This window comes from Fundulus heteroclitus, chromosome 22 (genome assembly GCF_011125445.2).
Source record: "Fundulus heteroclitus isolate FHET01 chromosome 22, MU-UCD_Fhet_4.1, whole genome shotgun sequence".
Taxonomy (NCBI): domain Eukaryota; kingdom Metazoa; phylum Chordata; class Actinopteri; order Cyprinodontiformes; family Fundulidae; genus Fundulus; species Fundulus heteroclitus.
Genome location: NC_046382.1, coordinates 32,338,480 through 32,362,461, shown reverse-complemented (window position 1 = coordinate 32,362,461; position 23,982 = coordinate 32,338,480). Strand labels below are relative to the sequence as shown.

General features: G+C 42.4%; 1 protein-coding gene across 1 annotated transcript in view; it reads left to right on the top strand.

The window, feature by feature from the left end:
* Positions 1-23,982, top strand: part of lrpprc (leucine-rich pentatricopeptide repeat containing) — a 77,279-nt gene that overhangs the window by 13,944 nt on the left and 39,353 nt on the right. The window contains exons 12-23 of the mRNA XM_012864998.3: positions 4,773-4,891; positions 4,974-5,064; positions 5,859-5,928; positions 9,457-9,484; positions 10,408-10,465; positions 11,163-11,269; positions 12,715-12,792; positions 13,214-13,276; positions 14,378-14,491; positions 14,585-14,715; positions 15,020-15,105; positions 23,592-23,799. Of these exons, the coding sequence (XP_012720452.2) occupies positions 4,773-4,891; positions 4,974-5,064; positions 5,859-5,928; positions 9,457-9,484; positions 10,408-10,465; positions 11,163-11,269; positions 12,715-12,792; positions 13,214-13,276; positions 14,378-14,491; positions 14,585-14,715; positions 15,020-15,105; positions 23,592-23,799 (1,153 nt within the window). The remainder of the gene's footprint in view (positions 1-4,772; positions 4,892-4,973; positions 5,065-5,858; positions 5,929-9,456; positions 9,485-10,407; positions 10,466-11,162; positions 11,270-12,714; positions 12,793-13,213; positions 13,277-14,377; positions 14,492-14,584; positions 14,716-15,019; positions 15,106-23,591; positions 23,800-23,982) is intronic.

The following is a 23,982-nucleotide window of genomic DNA, read 5'->3' as shown; positions in this document are numbered from 1 at the left end:
TGTTGCATTAAGTAAATGTTTTATTGGTGTCTGGAAACGAGTTGTTTGAAAAACCTGCTGATTGTTACTTGTTACGTCACATTTAGTGGGCACAGCCCCTCACCTAGCAACCCTAGCCAAGCCCAGCATCTCACCTAGTAACCCAAAAGAAATAAAACTGTAACATCCAAAAATGTAACACTTTACTTTTATAACACATTTTAAAGTGAAGTTGTAATTATTATTGGAATAAATCCCATACACAACTTAACATTGGGATAAATACAAATAAAAAAAATGTGCATTCCCTAACACTAAACTACAGCTAAAGAGACACAGACAACTAACGGTTAACATGCTAATTTGCATTCAAAATCCCACAGGGAGGCTAGCGCTATTAGCGTCTATTTTTTTTCCTCAGATTCTTCTGACCTAAAACAACCAAAATGTCTCTTAGAAGTATCTTATGAAAACTAACACTTTATAAAGACACAACATGCCTAGAAACGGATGTTTCTAGGCAGTTGAGTAGATGTAATGGGATAGTTTAACACTGCAGAAACGTAGGTTTTTAGCATAGCTCTGTGACTATCTCTGTAGCAATAGGCTAATTACCTTTTAGAAATTGTTGCTGCATCTCTGCTAGTTATGCAGGAGGCTCCACTTCTTCAGCTTCTGGGCGTTACTCGGGGTCAAAGATGTACTGTTGTACCATTGTGCATCTGTTGGCAGCCATTTTCATGTGTATAAAGTGCTAGCATCAACAATGAGTTGGGGGCGCGGCCAGCTATGGCTTATTTGCATAAAAGTGACAGAGCACAATATAAGTGAAACTGGGAAGGTGAAATCTCATTGACTGAGAATGATTGAGTGCAACAAAATGGTAATAAACATATTTTTTTTAGTCCATAGACCTATCCTAAATGTTTAAAAGGAAGCATAGTAGTTCACCTTTAACATCCGAGGTGGTTCTTATGAAAATAAATCAAACTTTATTTATATAGCACCTCTCAAGATAAAATCACAAGGTGCTATACAACAAAAGATAAAAACACATAGACAAAATTAAATAAAAGCAGTTTTTAAAAAAAAACGATCTTAGCTGGCCTTTAAAAGAAACCCCTGAGTCTGCTGACGTCAGAGTCAGAGGAAGGGAGTTCCAGAGTCTTGGAGCAACAAAATAAAAAGCTCTGTCTCTTTTGGGCTTTTTGATTTAGAAATGGGGACAATCAGCAGGTCTTGGTCACTAGACCTCAAAGCCCTAATGGGGTATAGGGATGTAATGGCCGAGTGATGAACAGTGGTGTCTGTCCATGCAGAGCTCTCAAAGTCAAAACTAAAGAATTATATCATCTACATAGAAATTATAGGAAATATCCATTATGTGACCTAAGCGGGAGCAGATAAAGCAAAAACAACAATAACCCCAGGACAGAGCCCTGTGGAACGCCACATTGAACAGGACAGGAAATGGATCTATAAATAGATGCAGCCAAGAAAGTTGACCTATCTGACAAGTATGAGGACAACCATTTTAAAGCTGAGCCTGAAACACCAGCCCAACACCTCAGCCTATTTAAGAGGGTTGGATGGTCAATGGCATCAAAAGCTGAAGTCCGATCTAACGTAAGCAGCACAGAACATTTACATGCATCACTCTGCATCAAAATATCATTTGAGATTCTAAGAAGTGCCATTTCAGTCGAGTGGGAGTTAAGAAAACCTGAATGCTGCACTGATCAAGAGCAGCGGTTAACTGCTTCACTACATTCTCTAAAATCTTGGCCAGAAAAAGAAGCATTTTAAATAATTACTTTTGACTTACTGTATTCTTCCTGGTCAGTCTCTACAAAGGCTGGATCGCAATTTCATTGCCAGGGGGAAAAAGTAGAAAAATTAGAAATAATTTTATTTCCCGTTGTGTAAAGCAGAGATGCTTTCATCCGAACTTTGTAGCCGATTTCCAAACTGGGTTAAAAGTTCAGAAATATGAGAAAGGAGATACTTTTTGCTACACATATGGCCTTCCTGTTGAAGGTTTGCTCTCCTATTCTCTCTCAGCCTAAATGAACCGCATCTTTTCCAATGTGAAGCTTCTGTCTTTAAACTCTTTATTATTATTATTATTATTATTATTATTATTATTATTATTATTTTTTTTTTTTTCTTTTTTTTTCTTTTTACATATTTACATATTAACACTTTATTTTCATTCAGTTAAGTGTTAGCACCTGGTTATGGTGCATTCACTGATTGGACCGATATTCAACTCGATTCAAACAACTTTATTTATCCTTATATGGCAATTCAGTTTTAGCCTACCAGTCGTATTAACAAGTAGAGAGAGACATCAATCAAGCATTCAGAAACACTGTCAATGACATTGCATTTGCGTACCAGGACAAAGATGCAAATACAAAGATCACAATACATGGACTAAGCAGGGACCGATGTTCAAGAAGATAAAGAAGTAGAAAATAACTGGAGGTAAATAAATATGTCTCATGATTTATAGGTGGCCTTCCTCTAACTAAAGCTAAAGTACTGATACGTTCCATAATGTAAAGAATTAAGTACTTTTATTACTATTTGGATAGTTTAAATGTTTAGTGTAGGTCCCAGTGCCGCCCCAAATAAAAAGGAACATATAACTCATCCTAGAGTCTCTGAATCTTAAAACGTTGGGTTCAGAGGGTTTTAAAAGCTTCTTGTTTAAAGGCATGACTAGCAAAAAAGAAATCCACAAGCACTCATACTGCATGGATGGAAAAGTGCTGATGATCATGGAAGCTCATGTCCGGAAGCCGGAAAGCACGTGAAGGACATTTCAGCTTCTACATCTAAACCTCCTGCTCTCCATTCACTTGTTTTCCGTCTGTTTGGCTCACCGTGAAATTGATTATGGATTATTCAGGAGGAAAGCAGGTGCCTACCCCTCTTCGTTCATAAAAAAGGACGAGTGAAAGCGATGACACGGGTAAGAATGAACCGACGGGTGGGAGAGTGGATGGGATCCTCCATTGAGAAGAAAGACAAAGATTGTCTGTTTACGTTTTTTTTTTTTTTTAAAAGATGGGTAGATGGCTGGTGGGAGAGATGGATGAATGAGTGATATAGAGGAAAGACTGAATGGATGGAGTGGTTCAGGTACCCCTACCTGGGATAATGCAGCCCAGTTGCAGGTTTTAATGGCATATAAAAGCCCAGAACTCATCCTTTATTTATATAAAGAGCCTGACAGGTGAACACATGCCCCCCAAGAGGAAACACAAAGATCTCGCTATCTCTATATATACAACATGTGCTGATGTGTGTGTGAAGTAGAGGAAGCACTTAAGGATAGTTTTATGCGCATGAAGGTGTATTAATAATATCGATAAAGGACATGTAGCTACATTAATGTTTCTGTTTTACCAAACGTGAGGTCATGTGTCTCGGCTCTCTTAGGCCTCTGTAGTTTACGGGCACGCTCCGAGACGTGATGCAAAGCGTTTCCTTCGTCGCTGAGCGGCTCTTCCATATGCATGTGGCTGCTTTGGCCGCTTTTCCTAGGGCAGGACCTCAGGGTTCCACCGGAGAGCAGGGTGCAAGAGTCCACTTGAGGCAGAGTGTGGGTCTTTGCACGCTTATGTTCACCCAGTAATCTGAGGTGGAGGGGAAAGGAAAGGAGCCATTAGAGCTACAGCAGTGAAGTGTGTGGAGTATTTACAGAGCTTCAGGCTGTAAGTGGAGGAAAGCGTGTGTCCAGCGTTTGACTAAGAGACACGGTGCTGTTGTTCTTTATTTTTTATTTGAACCAACGCATCAAGTCTTTTTAAAATCTTCGTTTGTTTTTAAGTAGACACGGACCAGGATGAGATTCTTAACAATATAATGACCTCTAGTAAAAACACCAACGTTTCACTGTATTTCCCACAGAAAGTTAGGCTAAAAACCCTAAATGCAACGTCTTTTATTTGAAATGGAAAAGTAACAATTATTCACCAATAATGCTGCTAAAATAATATAACATATTATCAACAGTTATATTTCTTTAGTGGTTATTTGGTCATTTCATTGGAGATATTTGTCATTTTACAGTATTCTTTTATATTTACTGCAAAGAGAAAAGTGTTGATGCATAATATTATATGTTGATGCATATAATATATTTAAATAAATTGATAATAAAAGATGATCATAAGGAACTTTACTGGTGGCGAAAAGTTCAACGGTCAAAAGTAATAATCCCAATCAGACTGTTAGTTTCTTATGCAAACATCCTGAATTATAGTTTATCATTTTTATGTTGGTTTATAATTCTTATCACGCTAAAGTGTGTGTTTTAATGTTGAATTTTTGGAAAAATCCATCCCAAATTTTGGTTTTGATGTAGTTTTAAGCAAATAATTAAATAAAAAAATAGAATTAACACTCCTCAAAGTTAGTTTTCCTGCATGCAAAGTGATAGGCCGCCATTGTTTAGTTCCCACTACATGATTGTAAACCATTTGCCTTCAAAAGTCACCTATTTAGAAATATGAAATATGTCTGTGTGTAATTTACTGAAAAAAACAACTTGATAAAATGTTTTAGGGTTATGAATACTTTTGCAAGGCACTGTATGATATTGATTAAAATATTAAGTCTGAATATTGGTCATACATTGTTATGGTTAAATCCTCCGAGTAATAAGCCTAGAGTTTGGGAGTTCATGGCAAAACTTCTTACTAATTCTTTAGCATCTTAGAACTCGACATGATTAAAAAAAATGTATAGGGAAATAAAATATGGATTTCTGTGTTTTGTTGTAGGCGTGGTGGAGGTGATGCGAGGCATGGAGCAGCTCGGGGTCTCCCCCGACCTTGAGACGTTATCCACCTATATCCTCCCCGTGTTCCCCAGCGTAGAGGCCGCACGCCAAGCCCTCCAGGTGATCAATTAGTCAGCCTACCGCTTTCTCTCCAGGGCTCACCGAAAGCTTTTCACTGACCGAAATGCTGCTGTCTGCTCAGGATTCAGGCCTCTCTGTGGACTCCGAGGCCTTTATGTGCACAGAAGTTCGCTTGTTGGCTGCCACAGACCTGGCCAAAGTCTACGCTCTACGTAAGCACACACACACACACACACACACACACACACGCTCATTCCCGTTGAGTTTAGCCAAGTCTGAAGAGTCTCTGCACCGTCCTGAGCTTCCATCATCACGTAGGGTGCTGCTTTGCCTGCGGGCTAATTGCCGCTGTGTCCTTGCACTTGAACACACAGACACACACAGACACACAGATGCACGTTTGCCCTCTAACACCTCTGTGCTCATCAGGCCTTTTAAGGGATTAGTCTGTGTGAATTTCTAAAGAGCGGGGAGAGCTCTGTTCTGCAGAGGGGCCAGATATGAAGGGCTCCTAAATTATGGATAGCATCTCCCGTTTTCTGTCTTTTCATCTTTCAGCTTCAAACATCCGACACTGCGACGCGTACGTCTCAGTTTAATCTCTGCAAACCGCCTCATTAGTCTCTTTACCTCACATGGAAATCATTTTTACTGCATGAGATTCTACTTTCATGGTAACCTCATGAACCCCTGATCATGGTTCTTAACGTACTTGGATGCAGAGTTGAAACTATCGTGCAGCAGATCATGTTCAGGTTTAGAAAGTCATTTTCTGGGCATGGCGGTGGAGCAGCGGCAGAAAAGAGCGACTCACGTATGCAAGCCTCAGTTCTTGAAGCAGTTGCCACAGCTTCTTCTCTCTTCACCCATTTCCTGTCTAGCAAAAGTCAAATAGAGCGACAGAGTCAGTTTATCTAGATATACTGCACTGACTCTTGGTCTTCTCAGATCTGCTGTTTTTCCATCTTCTGTAACATTTCTCTGTTTTCTCTGTTCTTCACTTCAGTGTCGGATCCCTCTTTCCCACCACTGGACCTCAGCTTTTTCCGCAGCAGCCTCATCCAAGGCTTCAAAACGTGAGTCAATTAGCCCCGTCTTCTGTTTGTCTTTCCATTTTCTGCATCACTTTCCACTCTGCGTTTTTTACATATCGGGGCCCTCAGAGCCCCAGCCTGGGGTCTTGTGTGGCTCTATGGAGGTCACCGCAGCATATGGTGTGAATGTGTGTGTGAACATGACATGTGCGGCCCGTCGCACCATCCACTGGCGTCTGTGCGCTCGGGCAGCTGCAGGGAGAAGCGCTGCTTCACGCACGCGGGCAGATATATACGCGGGTGCCTCATACATATGGAGGCCCTCACCCCTCATGCTCTCGCCCCGAAGCACCGCGGGAGATATGCAAAGCAGCAGATGCCCACCACTATCCCCCGACTTGTGCGCTGGTTGCGTTTTTCTCTCCCTCTCTCTGACACACAAGGGGTTAGCCTTAGGACCAGCGCCTGACTCACAGGCATTTTGTTGAAGGGGTGTTTATGAATATTTACAGTTTAGCACTACACGGCTGCACAAAAACACTTGGGCCCCAGAGCAACGCTGGGAGTGAACCGAGGAGTCAAGTGCTGCCTTCCCTGCAGGGACTGAAGTTGTGTATTTCACTGAGCAAAAATTAGATTACTTAGGCTCAACTTTATGCTTTTTGTCCAGCCTTTTCTTGTTGTTAATTTACAGGGTCTTGCGAAATCATTGATATACTTTGAAATGTTTCACATTTGGACAACCAGGCATACAACTCTTATCTATTTTATTGAGATTATATGTGATACCAACACAAAGTTAGGAAGTGAAGGGAAATTATGTATGATTATACTTTTTTTTTTTTTTTTTTTCTTTCCAAACAAAGATCTGAAAAGTGTGGCATGCATTTGATCTCACCAGTGCTGAGTCAACAGTCATAGCACCACCTTTCGCTACAACTCCTCAGTCTTTTGGGACTTGTCTGTCAGATTTGCTGTAGGGGTGCAACAAAACACCGATCCACATCGATATATTGATTTAAATTATTAACGATCCAATTATATCGACGCAAAATGAAAATATCGATCCATATCATCACTTTTAAGATGCACCTTTGTTTATCACCTAAAGTGAACAGGTGATCTGTTATTTTAAAATTAGAAGAACGTTGTTTTTCATTAAAATGCCTACTTAGAAATTTGTGAGTTAATATCAATGTAAATAAGTGTTAGATGGGCAGATGATATCGCATCACATCAGAAATCATGACAGACTTTGTGATATTTGCAAATATCGTAACTTCATCCAAACAAATCGATATAACCAGGTATTGTGATGGAGATTGTACATCTAGCAGAGCTGCACGACATCTGGTCTCTATGCCTGTAGGTGAACGTCAGCGTAACGATTCGGCTTGTGATGAATGAAAACTCAGCCGTGTAAACCTTTCTGTTTAGGCTTTATTGCAGACATAGACCCTGTTTACACTTCCCCTTTTTAAATGTGCAGAGACCAGTCCAAGCTCGGTAACCGAGATAACTATCGAGTGTAAATGGATCACAAACTGAACTGAACTGATCCAGACACAACCGGACCGCGCTAAATGCAGACCAGTTCCATGTGTGGGCTCGGCCCGGTTTTTCAGTGGCTCGGTTCTCCAATAACAAAGAGCGCATGAGCAGACCGTGTCATCTGCTTACAGCCAGCTGACATTTCAGACATTCATAAAAATACTAGCTTCCTTACCGTGACACACAATTTCCAGAGATGATTCTGCTTAGCAGTGTGATGAACCTCAGCGTCTGTCGTTGTTTCCTGCGTCTGTAAATCCTTATTAGACGTTCGTTTGTCTTATCCACGTACCAAAAGCCGACTCTATCAAGTAAATTCACCAATGGTTGCCTTCTTCCCCTGACTCTCCGCAAACAACAAAATATAACCAAACATAACTGCCTGAATGTTACGGGCGCCGCCATTTTTATTTGCTTTCCTCCTTCAATCCCAGAGAGCAGCAGTACCGCAGATCGTAACTAGGAGGCAGGAAACCAAGGAACCGAGATAGCGTGGTGTGTAAATGGTCATCAGAACCAAGCTGGGCTTGGTTAACTGATCCGAGCTCGGACTTAGCTCAGCATGGATTAGTTTAACAAGGGTAATGTAAATGGGGCTTTAGACCCCCAGAGAGCGAGTTATCTATCAAACTACAATTCAATACTAGCATCTCAACAAGGCGTTATGGAAACATTTGCTGTTTATTGCTGTCAAACTGAGTTGTAATTTCTTAATGACCTTCCTTGATATCTTAAAGCCCCCTAAAACATCTTTCTGCTGCATTTCACCAGTATGGCCAAATATGAATTACTGGCTTGGGGAGCTTGACTGCGTGGTTCGGAAATCTTATTTTCCACCAATACTTTGTTCACAGACGTTGTTGATCCAATTTAAGCCACTGGATTTTTCAGAGGTTTTCAGGTTTTTGCAGGAGTTCTGACTTTATATTTAGCTTTCACCAGCCTCCCCGTCCCTGCAGAAGAAAAACAAGCCCACATCATGACTCTGCCACTGCCTTACCCTGCTTAGGGTGACTTCAGGGTAATGTTTGTGTTCATTTTCCTACCACATGGCGTGTTGTATGGAGACCACAAAGTTCAGCTTCAAGGTGCAATAATCCTTTGTGCAAGGCACTGCAGCTGTTTATGAATCGTCCCAGAAGATCTTGGGAGGTCTTGGGTTTCTGTTCTTACGTCGCAGCACACAACTCAGAATCATTGCCCCTTTTTTTTCTGTCTCATTCCTTTTCCTCTTCTCTATTGGCCTTGCCCTCACACACATACACACGCTCCTCTGATGGCTAGGTTGCCTGACAGGGTCATAATTGGGCATGTCACTTGGGAAGTGTGTGTGTGTGTGTGTGTGTGTGTGTGTGTGTGTTTGCGAGCACCATGTCATCTCTGCGTTGGACCTGCCCCTGTCAAAGACAAGGTCAGGGGATAATTTAATCATTAAAGACCTCTTCCTCTCTCCTCTCATCTCCCCCTCTCTCCTCCTTTTCCAACAGCTCGCTGACAACGCCGGAGATGTCACACATTGTCATCGTTTAGCCCACAGTGTGCGTGTGTGTGTGTGTGTTCACGTGTGACTTTGTGCCTTTTGTGGTTTGCCAGACTTTTGTACCGCCGTCTCTCATCTGTTGTAATGTGGGATGGGGAGTGTCGAGCTGGAGAACGTGTCGCTCTTTCTCCTCGTACGCCGTTGTGCTGTCAGCTCACTAGCTCTGGTGAAATAATCCTGTCCCTCCTGAGATATCTTGTGTAAAAAAAATATATATATAAAAAAGTAAAAACGGGTAAAATTGTGAGGGTTGAATCTGTACGCATCTCTGTACAATAGATTTTCATTGACTTTAAATGTTTTTACATGCTGCTCTTTAAGATTTAAATGTTTTTAAACTATAATAAATGCAGCTCTCATTCCAGCAAAAGCATGTGGGTTTCCTTTTGTGTTTTAGGACCTCGATGACCAAACTTTTGGGGTCTTGTTGAGCTGTTGCCTTTTTGTATTCATTAATTGTCCTCTACTGCCCCCTGCAGGTCCTCTGAGGTGGAGCTCATGGGGAAGGTAAGACCTTCTGCATATTAACTCTGAAAATGTGTAATCTTAAACATCTGATTTCACTTCTGCTGCATGTTTGAAGTCTTATCGGCCATTTATGAACACTGCTCTCTCTTAAAGTAGCTGTTTTTCCTCATGGGCTGCTTTAAAGCTGAATTGTCTGGAAAAAACAATTGCTATGTGCAACGAGATTCCAACACAACAGGAGATAGAGGAGTTACTGAATCTGTGGAACAAGCTTTCTGACTGTAGCAAAAACATGTAAATTAAGTCATGCAAACCGTGGTGTAAAGCAGAAGATGTGCACAAATAGTATCAAGGTTATCAATAGTGTTAAATGTAATGTCTTAGATAAAGATATAAAACTCACACAGAAACCGCACAATGAAACACGGCCTTGGCTGCATCATGCTGTGGCCATTTCAGCAGGGATAGGGAAGCCAGGGGCAGCTAATTATTGGGTGACCTTCCAGCAGGACAACAACCCTAAACAACTCGAAGAACCACAAACGACAAGGCGGAGGCATGAGGGATGGCTCTTCTCAATATGAACTCAGGGAGCTGAATACGAAGGCACATTTTTATCTAAAAAAAAATGTTTTTTCTCTTCCAATTTACACATAAGGATTTGATTCTGTAAAAATGCAGAAATGTGTTGTTCTGAAAATAAAATATATGAAATTGAAACTTAACAGTTGCTAGACTGAGACCCGTATTTGGGTAGGGACATAAAGGTTTGTACTTGAACCGACTCCTTTTGAAAAAAACATTTTACTAGAAAATGTGGAAAAAAGCTGAAACGTTTGCAATAAATGCTGCATAGTTTCTTCTGTTTGTTTTTGTCGGCCTGTCACATTGAATCCCAGTAAAATTCATTGAAGTTTATTGAAACGCGCGTACGTAGCTAAGCTTGCTGGTGTTCTTTCCAGATTACCGAGCTGCTGTACAAAGATGAGCGCTTCTCCACGGGAAACTCTAACCCTACTGGTAAGAAAACCCTTTTATGCAGACGTCACTCCTGTTTACAGCTTATATATGCTCGGAGTTCTGTAATTCTTTGATTATATAATTTAGTAGTTTTTGAATAGGGGTCAAAGAGAGGGGCTCCCCCCCCCCCCTCCTGTGTGTGCATCATAGAAGTGTTAAAGCTGGCAGGTTGCATTGACTGCCACCTGCATATAGTAGCTAATAACGTCCAGCCTCTATAGCAGCGAGCACACGCCCGGCCCGCTACACGCCGTGGAGCCTCTGTACGTTGCGGTCCATCATGGACTTGCTATCCAGGGAAACGGAGCCTGGCTGCTGACACAGCACTGAGACTGCGTGTGCGCGCCCGAGTCACAGAGTCTCCAGTGCCGGAGCTGGCGTGTGTGCTGGTGGGAGCGACGGAGACTGTTATCCGTGTCACTTCCAGTTAGACTACATCTGCGTGTGTGCATGAGCGTCGCAGTAGGAGGAAGCTGTCAGAGCGAGCCGCCGCACGTTCACTCAAACTGCAGACCAGAAGCCGCCTCTGTCAGCAGAAATGACACAACCTCACACTCTGCAGAGGTTACGGAAAAATAGTATGAATGCACAAATGGACACTGTGACTGACACAGTGGCAAATGAAATTTATTTCCCCAAGATGACTGCTCACTGTGTGTGTGTGTGTGTGTGTGTCGGCGCGTGTGTTTCTGTGCAGAGGCCACGGCCTACTTCCTCTACAACCTGTTCGACAGCATGTCGGCGGCGCAGGTCCAGGCGCAGGAAGGCAAGCTGAGGAGTTTCATCAATCAGCTGCAGACCCGGGTACAATCTTCACTCACGGATAAACGGCATATTCAGGCTGCTGGTTCCTGCTTCAGAGGAGCTTTTATGGAAAACGTTACCAGCTGGTTTCCCTACAGAAGTTGTTCGTTCATTGTGTGTTGGAGCCCATGAAGAGCTTCACCCAGCTGCTTTCTTTCCTATTTATAGTTTGGGTAGCGAAGGAAAAAGCTGAAAAGACAAAAAGTTGAAATTGCAGTAAAAACATTTGGGGAAAATGACTAATGAAAATTATTGAGTTGAGTAATTTATTGATCGTGCACCAGAGGTTCAAAACCCACAAATGTAAACAGGACTGAGGAGCCTGTGAGTCGATTTTCTGATGGCTGTGGAAAATATAAAAATGGTTCACAACTTCCATAAACCATCCCAGTGACATGATTTAAAATAAATTTTAGATTTTTCTCACTCTCAAATGATGTATGATTAAGTGTCTGATAGGGTAAAGGCCACGACAGACAACCCCTATAAGGTTATGTTACTATAGAAACATTAAAGACACCAGTTTATGGTTTTCTCTACATCTGACCTGCTGCTGTTTTTAATGCAGCAATTACATTTAATAAAAAAATGACCATAGGAGGATTAATGTGGGGCTGCTTTCCCACTAGAGGTGGCAGCATTTTTATTCTTTTTTATACCAAACTAAGCAAACCGAGAGTTTGACACAATTTTAATTGTTGTTACTAAGTGGGGAAATTAATCAATATTAATTTAATGTACAGAAAAAAGAGCCGAGCATATGATCTGCTTGGTGACTGCCTGGTGCGTCTCTAGCCAAGACCCTTGGGTTAAAAAGCGGCTTGGTTCTGAATGTATTAAAGTTTGCACGTTAACAAACACTCTTCCATCTAATTGTCATTACACTGTCATAACATTCACATCTCACTTAGGAGTAAACACCTATGAGCTCAATTGATGCTAAACATTCCTCTTATTTGGTTATTTGATCATATAGATGTCCAGACATCATTTCTGGAAGAACCATGATAGCAGAATAGTTTTTTGGTTTTTTTTGAGTCAGTGCATTTTGATCTAACTCAAACACACAAGTAAATCAGCAGATTAATAATTCTCAAACTTTGCTAATCATTAGATTTTCCAGCCAGGTCACCATTTAATAGATGAGCCCATAATACTAAATAAAAAAAAAAAGCTGCTGTCACTGAAATTAAATGCCAGTTATTATTTATTATTATTTCTAATTTTTCTGTACTATAAGTGTAAATTTGCTCCATACAACCATTTTTAAAGAATTCGCTCATTTGCATAACAAGTGTTAATCTGTGATAAAGTTTAAGACGTTACAGAACCAAATCCTTATTAGAATATGTTCATATGTTCATTGTTAGAATATATTTACCAGCTGCCTAAATTCTTTTGCTGTGCTGTTCGTTTGATTTTGGCTTTGTTTCAATCTTTTGCAGAACATTACAGTTTCTGTAAACATCTATCGAGGAATCAGAAATCTTCTGGAGTCCTACCACTGCCCCGATCTCACTACGGTACAGTTTCTGACCGCCACAATGTTTCTGTAGCTTCTGTTGTTGACTAGTGTCCAGATTAATTGGGACCACCAGATTTGATGATTTATCACAAATTTCATTCTTTGACCGAGGTAACCTCATCCCACTTAAGTAAAATAACCTGTCTGAAACTGTTAGAAGTGCTAAATAAATCTTTTCTTATATGACTCTGATTCAGACAACTTTCTTAGCCGCAACGGATAATTCATTAGCTGCTGTCCATGCATTTGTCTCCAAGGGGAATCCTTAAGCGTCAATTCTAAAAATATTCATAAGTACAATAGTTGAGTTGCCAACCTAATTATGTCGCAGTCGTAACACTTCAGCTTCTGAAGCTACCCATGTGAAGTGGTAGCACCAGAGTTGTAATACTGTCGACGTCTGACATTGTATTTTGCAGGATGTGATCACTTTGGTTGATCCTAAGGACAGAGACCTGGTGGGTTCTGCTCTTCGGGCCTCTGTAAGTATGTTTTAAAAAGGAGCCTCGTGATTCTTTTACATGTTCTGGATTTTCTGAGAATAAACTGATTGCCTAGAGCACAAGAGAGCTCATGTAGGGTTATATGCCCTCATCATGTATGTGTGTTGTATTATTTATGGGCTTTAATGCAGATTTTCCTTTGCTGATTGAATACATAAGATACAGCTTCAATGAGATTTGGATCCACAAGTTTGCTGATCAGGGTCAAAGTTCTAAATAGAGGTTCAGATATTTACATACACTCCTGTTAAAAGTGTGGTTAATCGTGCCTTAGCAACACCTTAATCCTTTTGAAGCTATCAACAGGTTCTGACATAATTCTGGCATCATATTTGATTGGTTGCTGTGAAATGTAGTAAGTGACATTTAACTTTGCCTGCTAATTCTCTGGCAAAATAACACCTGTTCCCCTTGGACCGGGACACCGGTGACCCAGAACTGTGGTTTGAAATCACATTTCATGGCGGGCTTGAGCCTCAGCTGGTCCTGGGTTGTTCATGATCATTTGAACCCGTTTCATCTCAGGATGAGGCTGTGGGTTCTCCTAGACCTTCAGAACAAGTTGTGATTAGACTGGTTGGAATCTCCAAAAGAGACTTTGCTAAATTGTGTAAATCTAGAATCTTCTTTTCTAGATCATCACCAAAGTACTCAGACCTTCCCATGAGCACCGTCAAGCAAATCTGTTTTATGCCAAGAGAACCTACAATCTAAAACTAGTAATTATAAGTAACAGGAGTTTCAAAAAGCCTCAGCCTAGTCAAAGTAAACCACATTTAAAAGTGTGACATGTTTCAGACGGTTGCTGTAATTTTGAGTCTGTAAAGGTGATTGAAAATCCACCATAAGTTTGAAACAGTTCCTGTATTTATTCATTGCAGCAGTATGTTAAATCATTGACTGACCTGGAAAAGAAGAGGGAGGTTCAATTAAATCTTTAAAAGCCCCAAATTACAATGGCTTTCATGCCCATGTTGAGTGGCTCCAAACTTCTGACATCAACCATATTCCTACCAGGTCACGTAGTTATGAGATTGTGTGTTGGTTTTGTACTTATAACGAACGTTTTGTCTCCTTCAGGGAGGTGAGAACAGAGTTCTGGCTCTCGAGAATAAATTGGCCGAGCTGAAGGCGGAGAACAAACCACTGGGCTCCATCCTTAAACAGGCCATCCAGGCTCTGAGTGCCGAAGAGGTACGCTTTCTTTAACGCCTTCTGTTCCTGTGCCGTAACGGCTGTAGGCAGCGTCCATGTCTTGTGTTCCTGAGACTCTCGTTGTCCGATCAGAACCTGCAGCGCGCCCTTGAGCTGAAGCAGCAGCACGAACGGGACATGACAGCCGGCGCTTACGCCACTCTCATCCACCTGTGCTGCCGCCACAACAACGTGGAGGAGGCGCTCAACCTGAAGAGGGAGATGTGAGTGCAGCAGGAAACACACACACACACACACACACACAGAGACACGCTGCACTGCGGCCAGTGGTGGGCCATTAAAGTTTAACTTGAGTGGTATTAGGGGAGACATTAATGCAGGGTCCAGCCGCTCTGTTGGCGAGCTGAAACACAGGAAACTCTCCCCTCTTCCTCCCCTTGTTTCCTCCTCCTCCTCCTCTTTCACCACCTGCCTCTAGCATCTGTCTAAACTCTGACAGCATATAGCAGATGAGCTGCATTTCTGTTAGAAGACATTAATCAGGGCGCTCTCCGTCTCTGCTTTCAGGAGTCGTAAGGACTCTTCGGTTGCATTGGATGCCAACAAATACATCGTGCTGATCAAGGCGCTCTCTGTGAATGACAAAGTTGAAGGTAAGTTGTCAGAAGCAACATCTCGGACTTGTTTTTGCTGTAAAGCTGCACTTTCACTGATGGGAGCTTAACTCAAGCATCATAAGAGTAAACGCTTAAATGTACATCAGAGATATTATTCGTTATTATATGCGTGACAGTGCTGTTACTATAGGGCCATACAAATAAAGCTGCACCGATCAAGGCTTTGTGGCTTTCACAAAGCTTTGACCTGCTGATCCGATTTATTTTATTTTTAAGAAACACAAAATGGGAACGTATAAAACAACAATAAAACTATTTCTAGTTTTCAATGGTCATTAACTATTGATGTTGGGAGCAGAGGAGACCTCGTGTGTGTGTGTGTGTGTGTGAGACAGAGCAATTGCTGTAAAACAATTTTACTGTTTGAAAACACAGAAAATATGAAATTAAACATTATGTTTTACGTGAACAGTATCTAGCGTTGAATATTGGCAATGGGCATGGTAAGCAGGTTTAGGATTACTGAAACAGAAGGCTCTGTGTGTGTGACAGACAGAGGTGGAAACTCAAAACAATAAGAGAGGGCAACTTTGCTGTGCTGTTGAGCCTTCCTGTTATCTGCTGATAGACTTGCTCTCTCTCGCTCTCCTGCAGCCTTTGGAAGCAGAAACAGGTCTCAGCATGTCACAGAAAGTACTGTTTCCCTCCAAACATCTCTGCTTCTCCTGACTTCACAAAACCTCACTGACATTTAATCTTCATCACTCAGCAACATCGTCCGTCCACACTAAAGATTGTCGCCAGTGAGTCCTGGTGGCGCTTAGTTAGGAGAGTTTCATCATGTGGGGCAAAATTTCTAGTTTCCAGCCAGCCACTCACTGGTCAGTTCGATCAAGCTGAACATTGTCACCAGCCATTTTCTCGGTGCATCTTGACTGACAAGTAAATGGTGTGGACTTTACTAGACATACTGACCACTCAAACGTCTTTACACCGGAGCCACGTTCACCCAGTCTCACGCATAAAGCAAACACTTTCATTCTCTGACACAGTGATTGGTAGATAACGCATGGTGAATTGCTCAGGGATACATTTCCTTGTGGCGGAGGTGGAAGCAGGAATTTAACCAACATCTTTCTGCTTACAAGCCCACTGCTCTTTCATTGAGCTACAAACCAAGTAACTGATCTGAATCAAAGGTCTTTATTGTCATTAGGTAACCATAATGAAATTTTGGTTCATTACATAAAGATGGTAAAGACTCTGGCATTACACGTCTGTTGAGTTCAAAACTACATACCATGAACCAATGATAGATGCCATACTGGATAAATCCAGATTTTATTTCCAGTTTATAAAGCAAAGGAACCGTTCCTTCTGGTTTCTGCGCTTTGTAACGAGAGACAATAGCTCATTTTCACATTGTGTGAAAACGAGTCATAACTCTGTCATTTACTATTCACAGTGCTAATTCTTTGTATGGCAAAGACAAAAGTTGTGATATTATCATCTTCAACCTACTCATTAGCATTTTAGCTGAGAGAAATCGGTTCGCTCTATAAGTAAATCTGTCTATTAACAAACTAGCCTGACTCCTTGTCAGCTCCTTGTTTTCTCTTACAACCAATCAAATTGTGCACGGCAGAGGAAGTGTGTGCTTTTCTGCTTTTGTGTGTGTGTGTGTGCCACCGACTCCGTCACAATCTCTCTCTCGGTTACCATATTAGCCGGCCATTTTCTGAATTCTACGGTGGGTTTCCTTCAGCCCATTGAAGACCCAATTACCATCAGTTTGTGCTTCTCCGCATTTCGCATCGGGTGACAGGCGAAATGTTTCCCCCGTCTGTTCTCGTCTTTCCTCTCCTCCCTTTATCACTCGCTCTCCGTTTCTGCCTCTCCATTTGACCCCCCCATCCTCGTCTTTCTCAAAGCTTGTCATTCTCTTGCCCCACACACACACACACACACACACACACATGCTGACACGCACACGTCAGCGGGAAATGAGAGAGGGGGAAAATTACAGGACTGTGTGTATTTTTCCAGAATTATTGAAATCCGCCTTGATGCTAATGGCAGATCATGTCCGCCAAAGTGCTTGAACATTTCTCTCACACACACATACACACAGAGTGACACACAAATTTGCATGTGAATTCAAGCAAAAGGCATTTGGTGGCACGGCGGTCGGTGCGTCCATCTGCCTGCGAGTATGTTGGGGTGTGTATAGGCAGCGCTCAATGCATTTGCCATTAGCCAGAGAGTGTGCAGATTGAGGCAAGGCTTGTCAGCCACATTAGCACACATGGCTAACCTTGATGTTAGCCCGTCTCCACCCAGACGCTGGTCTGCCCAGCTCTCGGCGCACACCAGACCCAGCTGAAGATCATCTCTCCTGGCGTCTCGCATTATTTCTCTCCAGCTTTTAATGGTTTTGTTGGGTTTCTTTGAAGCTTCACATCTTGGCTACCAACTTAGTGTTTTTGCTCTCTAGTTTTTATTCTCCTTTAATCTTTCTTAGAACTATTTCTAATCTTTAGGCCAACTAATTTTCTTCTTCTGAATCTGAGCACTCCATTTAACAGCCTGCACCTTTAAGTCTCACTTTTGTTCATTCAGTCCATGCTATGCTTCTCTTTACAGGTTCCTTTTAAGGATTTTGCTAAATTGGCTGCAAATCTCTTGACCCAGAAAGCTATTAACAGAATGCTCTTTATTCTTAATCAAATTGATTAGATCTAACCTTTAAAATGTCTCAGTCAGACCTATTTTGACTGTATAATTGGTTGGGCTAATCTGATATCTTTGTCTAACCCCTGCCCTTTAGACCTGGAGGTGAACACCCCAGATTACATTTGGGTCAGCATCCTTCTGGATGGTGAACTTTAGGATCAAGTCTTTTCCAGCCTCTGAGAGGTTTTCTTCCAGGGTTACCCTTTGTTTAGCGCCTTCCATCGTATCTTCAACCTTGACCAGCTTCCCTGTCCCTGCTAAAGAAAAGCGTCCCATAATACTGCCACCACCAGGTTTCAAAAAGTTAGTTTTCTCCTGACTGAGCCGGTTTAGGTCCACCGACGTGTCCTAGGAGGTTTGCACCTTCTTCCTAAATGACTCGGGGCAAATTGCTAAGCGTACCGTCTTGTGCCTTCTTGCCCACAAGCCAAATTAGTGGATTGAGAACCTGATTGTTGTCCGGTAACCTGAGCTGTGGGTCTCTACAGCTCCTCCAAAGTTACCAAGGGCCTCTCTGCTGCTTCGCGCTGCCGTTTTGGCAGATTGTTGTGTTGTGCCATGTTCTTGTCATGTTTTGAGGATGGATTGAACAGTGCCCCATGACTATTCCAAATTAAGTCTTATTGTTTTATAACCTTATGCTGTTAGAGACGTCACTACCCAGGATTTTATTCAGGGATATCAAAGTAAAGGAGGGTTGATGCAAATGCACAACACACTTCCCCGATTTTCTGTAGGTTTAAAGACAAATTTAAAGTACTGTGTATCATTTTGAACAGTCAACCTTAAGTTGTTTCACTGTTACTATCAATAATTTTCACATATTAAAGCCTCTATTGCGACCTTTGGGATTCATCTATCTATGTATATATGCACCTGCATTTATCTAGCTTTTCTAATAAAGGTCAGTCCTTGCACTCACTGAAGTACATGGGCTTCAAGAGGCTAAACACAGCCTTTTTCCGCCTTCCTTCCTCCCTTTTCCTTTAATAAATACACCTCTTCTCTATCACCAAGCATCTCTTTGACCTGACCTTGCCCTCTTGCTCAATCCGTCCAGCCTCCCACTTTAGTAAACGCAACTTGTTCTGCTTTCCCGTGGTTCCGAACTCCTCTTCAGTGCACCGTGTGTGTGTGCGCTCTTCTCTAAAGAGACATCAGCGGCAGTCAAGTCATGCAGCATTATATGAGCCATTGGGCTGTGTGATGTTTGTTTACCTGGCCTGTCTGCCTCCCCCATCTCTTGATGCCTGCGCCTGTGTGTGTGGGGTCTGGCTCGCTGTGCTGGCCGAGATGCTCGGCTGAGCTGATGGATATACATACTAGCTCGGCGCGCGGATGAAGGGAGAACGCCATGGGGGAGGTTTTGATGGTGGACGGAGGGAAGTTTGGGTAGTGTTGCTCCATTTGGGCAGATCAGCTCCAAGCCATTGGTCTCTGTGATTAACGGGTCTGTCATGTCGTGATGGAGAGAGCTACGGGTAGATGGAGGAAGGGAAGCTTGGGGGAAACGGTCAAATAGAAAGAATATGCATCGTCTGACCTGATAAACAGTGCAGAGCTGATAGCAGGTGAGCTTATTACATAGATGTTGTTTATGTAGAAGGTAAAGTCTGGGATCTGCATGCGTCTTTGGGCTTTTTAGATGGTGACTATATCTAACAAGGTATGTCATGTTATGTGAAATGTTTGCTCTCTGCTTCACATTTACCCCTGCAATTTCCACATAAGAAACTTAGGTTGACGTCATGCTTTCTTGATTTGGCTCGGTTAAAAGGCGACCGTTATTTTTTTCTACTATATTGTCCAGAAACATCCTCTCACTCTGGACTCCACTAGTCTCTTACAGAGACACTGAACTCCTAAAGCTTTTAATAAAAATTAGACTTTTGAATAAATATGGATACTCTATCTTGTGCAGCAGTAAGCAGCTTTGAGATGTTTACTCATGCTGTGTGGGAAGTAATGGCAGCTTTATTCAGCCAGTTGTTGAAGCATTCATATTACCGGTGTCTAAACGTTTGGTCACATCAGAAAACAAGGAGTAAAGCAGATTGGTCCAGGGGACATTGAGTTGGATTTCTGCTACTACACTTGACGCCTCTTTTAATTTTCTCAGATTCTCCAGAGGCTAACAAATAGATTGCAGCTGCTTTGCAACAAAACGGCTACAAAGTAAACCATTAGGGCGGTAAAATGGCCCAGTTACACCTTTAGGTCAGGTTTAGACCTTTCATGTTTAAGGTATTCGTGCTAATGAACAGATTTATGGATGTAAACTAGAATGGGCCGTTAATTGACTGATGCCATTAAATGCATTGCCAGAGATGGGAAAGCATGTATGGAACTTGGACTCTAGTCACATAAATTTAAATCCTAGACTTGACTGACTTAAATCTGGGACTCATGTTTTGAAAGTGAGCTGTCGGTATGCAACAGACCACTGGATGCTTTTGATTTATTGGCCTGGGACTTTTGCTCATCATGGGTTAATTAGGGTTTCTAACAATTGGATCTTGTTAGATGTTGGTTCATAAGAAGGACCACTTGAATGGCTGTCAAATTGAACTCTGTATTAAATGGTTTCTGTTCGTGTCACTGGTTATTGCTGCCAGTGAATTTCTTCTGGAATAATCAATGTTTTTTTTTGTTTTGCCTGTCTGAATTAGCATCTTTTTGTTGAAACTGTTTATAAGCAGTGTCTAATTGGTCAATATTTGGTGTAAGAAGGAAAGTTTTCTTGTGTATTAGAAGTCTATATGTTAGACCTGAGCATTAAAAGGTAGCTGGTGGACCTTACAGTTGTTTTTATCCAGCTCTGCCTCCCCAGTGAGCTACACAACCTCTTAATGTACAAGTTGCATATGCTATACAAGTCGGGGACTCTGGTCAAATTAAACTCCACCTGCATCTGATATTCTGCCAGCCCTCTATCATGAGCAGCTCTGTTAGAGCACTGCTGCTGCTGTATGAGGGAGTAGTCCCAGTTGGAAAATGCAATTCATACTGACCAACTGGCTAGTTCACCACCAATTGCACAACACATGTAGTCTCAAGGCACTTTACAGAGTAAAATTCAATCAAATTATACAGATTGGTCAAAGTGTTTCCTCTCTAAGGAAACCCAGCAGATTGCATCAAGTCTCAACAAGCAGCATTTACTCCTCCTGAAAGAGCGTAGGGCCACAGTGAACAGTCGTCTGCATTGTTGATGGCTTTGCAGCAATCCCTCATACTGAGCATGCATGAAGTGACAGTGGAGAGAAAAACTCCCCTTTAACATAGAGAAAAACCTCGAGCAGAACCAGGCTCAGTATGAACGGTCTTCTGCCTCAACCGACTGGGGGTTACAGAAGACAGAGCAGAGACACAGAAAAAGCACAGAATGACACATTGATCCAGGAATCCTTTCTATGTCAGAGGGTAATAGCAAATGATCTGCCCCCTGGATGACGTCACAGCTAACAGAACGCCAGACCAGGTGTACCTACTATGGAGAGAAACTAGACAGAGAACGTAAAGTTAAAAGTTGAAATAACAACAAACAATGCAAAATTGGAGAACAGTAGGAGAACTCAGCCGGGGGGAGAGAAATAGATCTTGAAACGTTTTACAAAGAAATTTTCTTCAGTGATAAAAACAATATCAATATAAAAACATCGAAATTACACTTTAATTTATGTTGTTTTCTCACCTGCCACATTTGGTCCACTTTAAATGGACCAGCCCCTTTATCTGGACCTTTTGTGCAGGCGTAAATACACAAAGTGAACCCCAATTCGGACCTAACAACTGGACCCGCTTTTTCAGGTGGTCTCAGTTCTCTTTCAGACGGACTCTGGGGAGGTGTGCTTCTGGTTTAAATATGAACCAGCCTCAATCCGACCCAACTAAAGATGTATGTCTCTTTGGACTTATCAAGTCACCGTAGCAGTGACCATAGTACCGGTTGCTTAGCAACGCTGCTGCCAGTATGCTGTGGGACTCCCTCAGCGGTAGGACGCATTCTCCGAAAATTTGAAACAAAATGTCTGGAAACCTGCATTGAATGAGCTGCTCCTGCCATGCACAATAATTTAGAAGCTGTAATAGCAGCAGAAATATGTAAAACAGAGGTGCTGCTCATAGGGTTTCTACAATAGTTTTCCTCCATTTCCGAGGTCTATGCTACGTCCCACCCTAGTCATTTCTGTCCAAACGGAACAATGATCATCACACGCGTGACTTGGTCACAAATTATAGTTCACTTACAAGGAGGACAATGTGAAAGCAAACCATACCAAACAGAAAATAAAGTCCTCGTTTGATCTGGACCAAATGGCGAACCAAAGGACTTTCCTGGCCTGAACACCATTATCGTTAGATTTCCACATTAGATGTTTGTACATCTAAGCTTGGACCATTTTTGGTCAGTTTGCCTTACATTGAGGGAAATGTCATGTGACCTAATTTTCATACCTAGAAAGTACCAGTTAACATTCAGTTTGTCCCTATGGCTCTTTGACAGCTGTTTGTTTTTTAACATAAATTACAGCATCATTAAGACAGAGAAAAGTTTTATTGTGGAAAAGCAGAAGGCATCATGTTGGCTGATTATAAACTAATTCTTTAATCAGCCTCTGACAGTTTCCATCCCAATCATAATGTGTTTTCCTGTAACTTATTTCAGTTTTGCAGCAGCTCTTTCAGGCCCCCCACTTCTGCTCCAACCCCTGTTCCCATTTTTTCCCCGGTCCCATTAAATCTGTGATAGCCTTGGGTTCCGACTGCCGTAACAATTTGCACAGGGAGTTGAACGATGGAGGGACAGGCTAAACATGAGGAAGTGTTTTAACTGGATTTTTTGTGATCCTTGTGTCTTAGAAGTTTAGTTGCGGTAACGGCTGTGTTGGAGAGGAGATGTTTGTTACCGCTGTTGTCCATCTAGAGTTGGTTTCCTTTTTAGCTTTATGTCTGTGTTTTCTGTCCTTACACAAATGATGGAATTAAAGACCGCAGTTGAATGCAATTTAAGTGCAATACCAGTAGCACCCTGCAATTTGAGGCTTAAAGGAGATTATTCAAATATATTCTGCACGTCTCCATCTATCCATCTCCTCCTCATTATTGGTCTCACTGTATAGATTAGTATCTGTGGTGGAGAGCGGCTGTATCACTGACAGCCCATTAGCAGCTGTCTAAATAGACAGTAAACGCATCTTAATTACTTTACCCTGTTAACGCACACACACACACCCTCCCTCTCCACCATTTAGCCTCTTGTGCCGGCCAGATGGGCGCTTGGCCCAGTAAAAAGCCCTCCATTACCAGCGAGACTTGACCGAACCGTTCCACCCCTCAGCCCGCTCACCGAGGTCCCACTGGGGCCACGGCGGGCCCTTGTCGTCACATACCTATAATTTAGCCCCCCAAGTGCTTTCCACATGGCCGTGGCAAAAAGCTGGCCTCCATTGTAGGGGTCCAGTAATTGTAGTCTCGTTTAGAAAACTGCAAGTAGCAATTAGCAGAGAGTTGGCATTATACGGGGTAGGATTTGCATCCCTGCTGGGTGCAAAATGCTGTTTTAATATGGGTTTGTTTTCCCCACATGGAATTAGCTAAAGGGGCCTTTTATCGTATCCACACACCCTGCTCTTCTCTGAGCCAAGCTCTGCCCACCGCTCCTCGTCTCTATCTCCTTGTAGTCGCTTCTTTCCATTTGTCCTTTTTCTCCTTTACCTTTGAATCACTCCCAGGTCACCGCTCTCGCTCACGCTCCACAAACGATTCTCCTTTCTTCTCCTTCACAGAGGCAGTGGACATCCTGAAGGAGATGAAGGAGAAGAACGTGGTGCTGAACGACAACCACCTCACCTCCCTCTTCCACATGCTCAGCGCCGTCGTGGCCACGGGCGGCGTCGCCACTGTCCGCCGGCTGCAGGACACCATCTTTTCCCTTGGGTTGGCCAAGCCCACCGCCAATCTCTGCTCGCCTGTGGTCTCCGCTTACTTGGACAGGTAGAACAAACATTGTGACAAATGACAAAAATCCCCAACTCTGGCTCTCTTTATGGCTCAGGTGAAGCTGCTAACCAGCCAGCAAGCTCGTGTTTGCTTTCAGATCTGTTTCCTCATCTGCCAAAGACTCTTGCCAGGGTGTGCATGCACGTGTATCTCAATGAGTCACTCATCCCTCCCTGT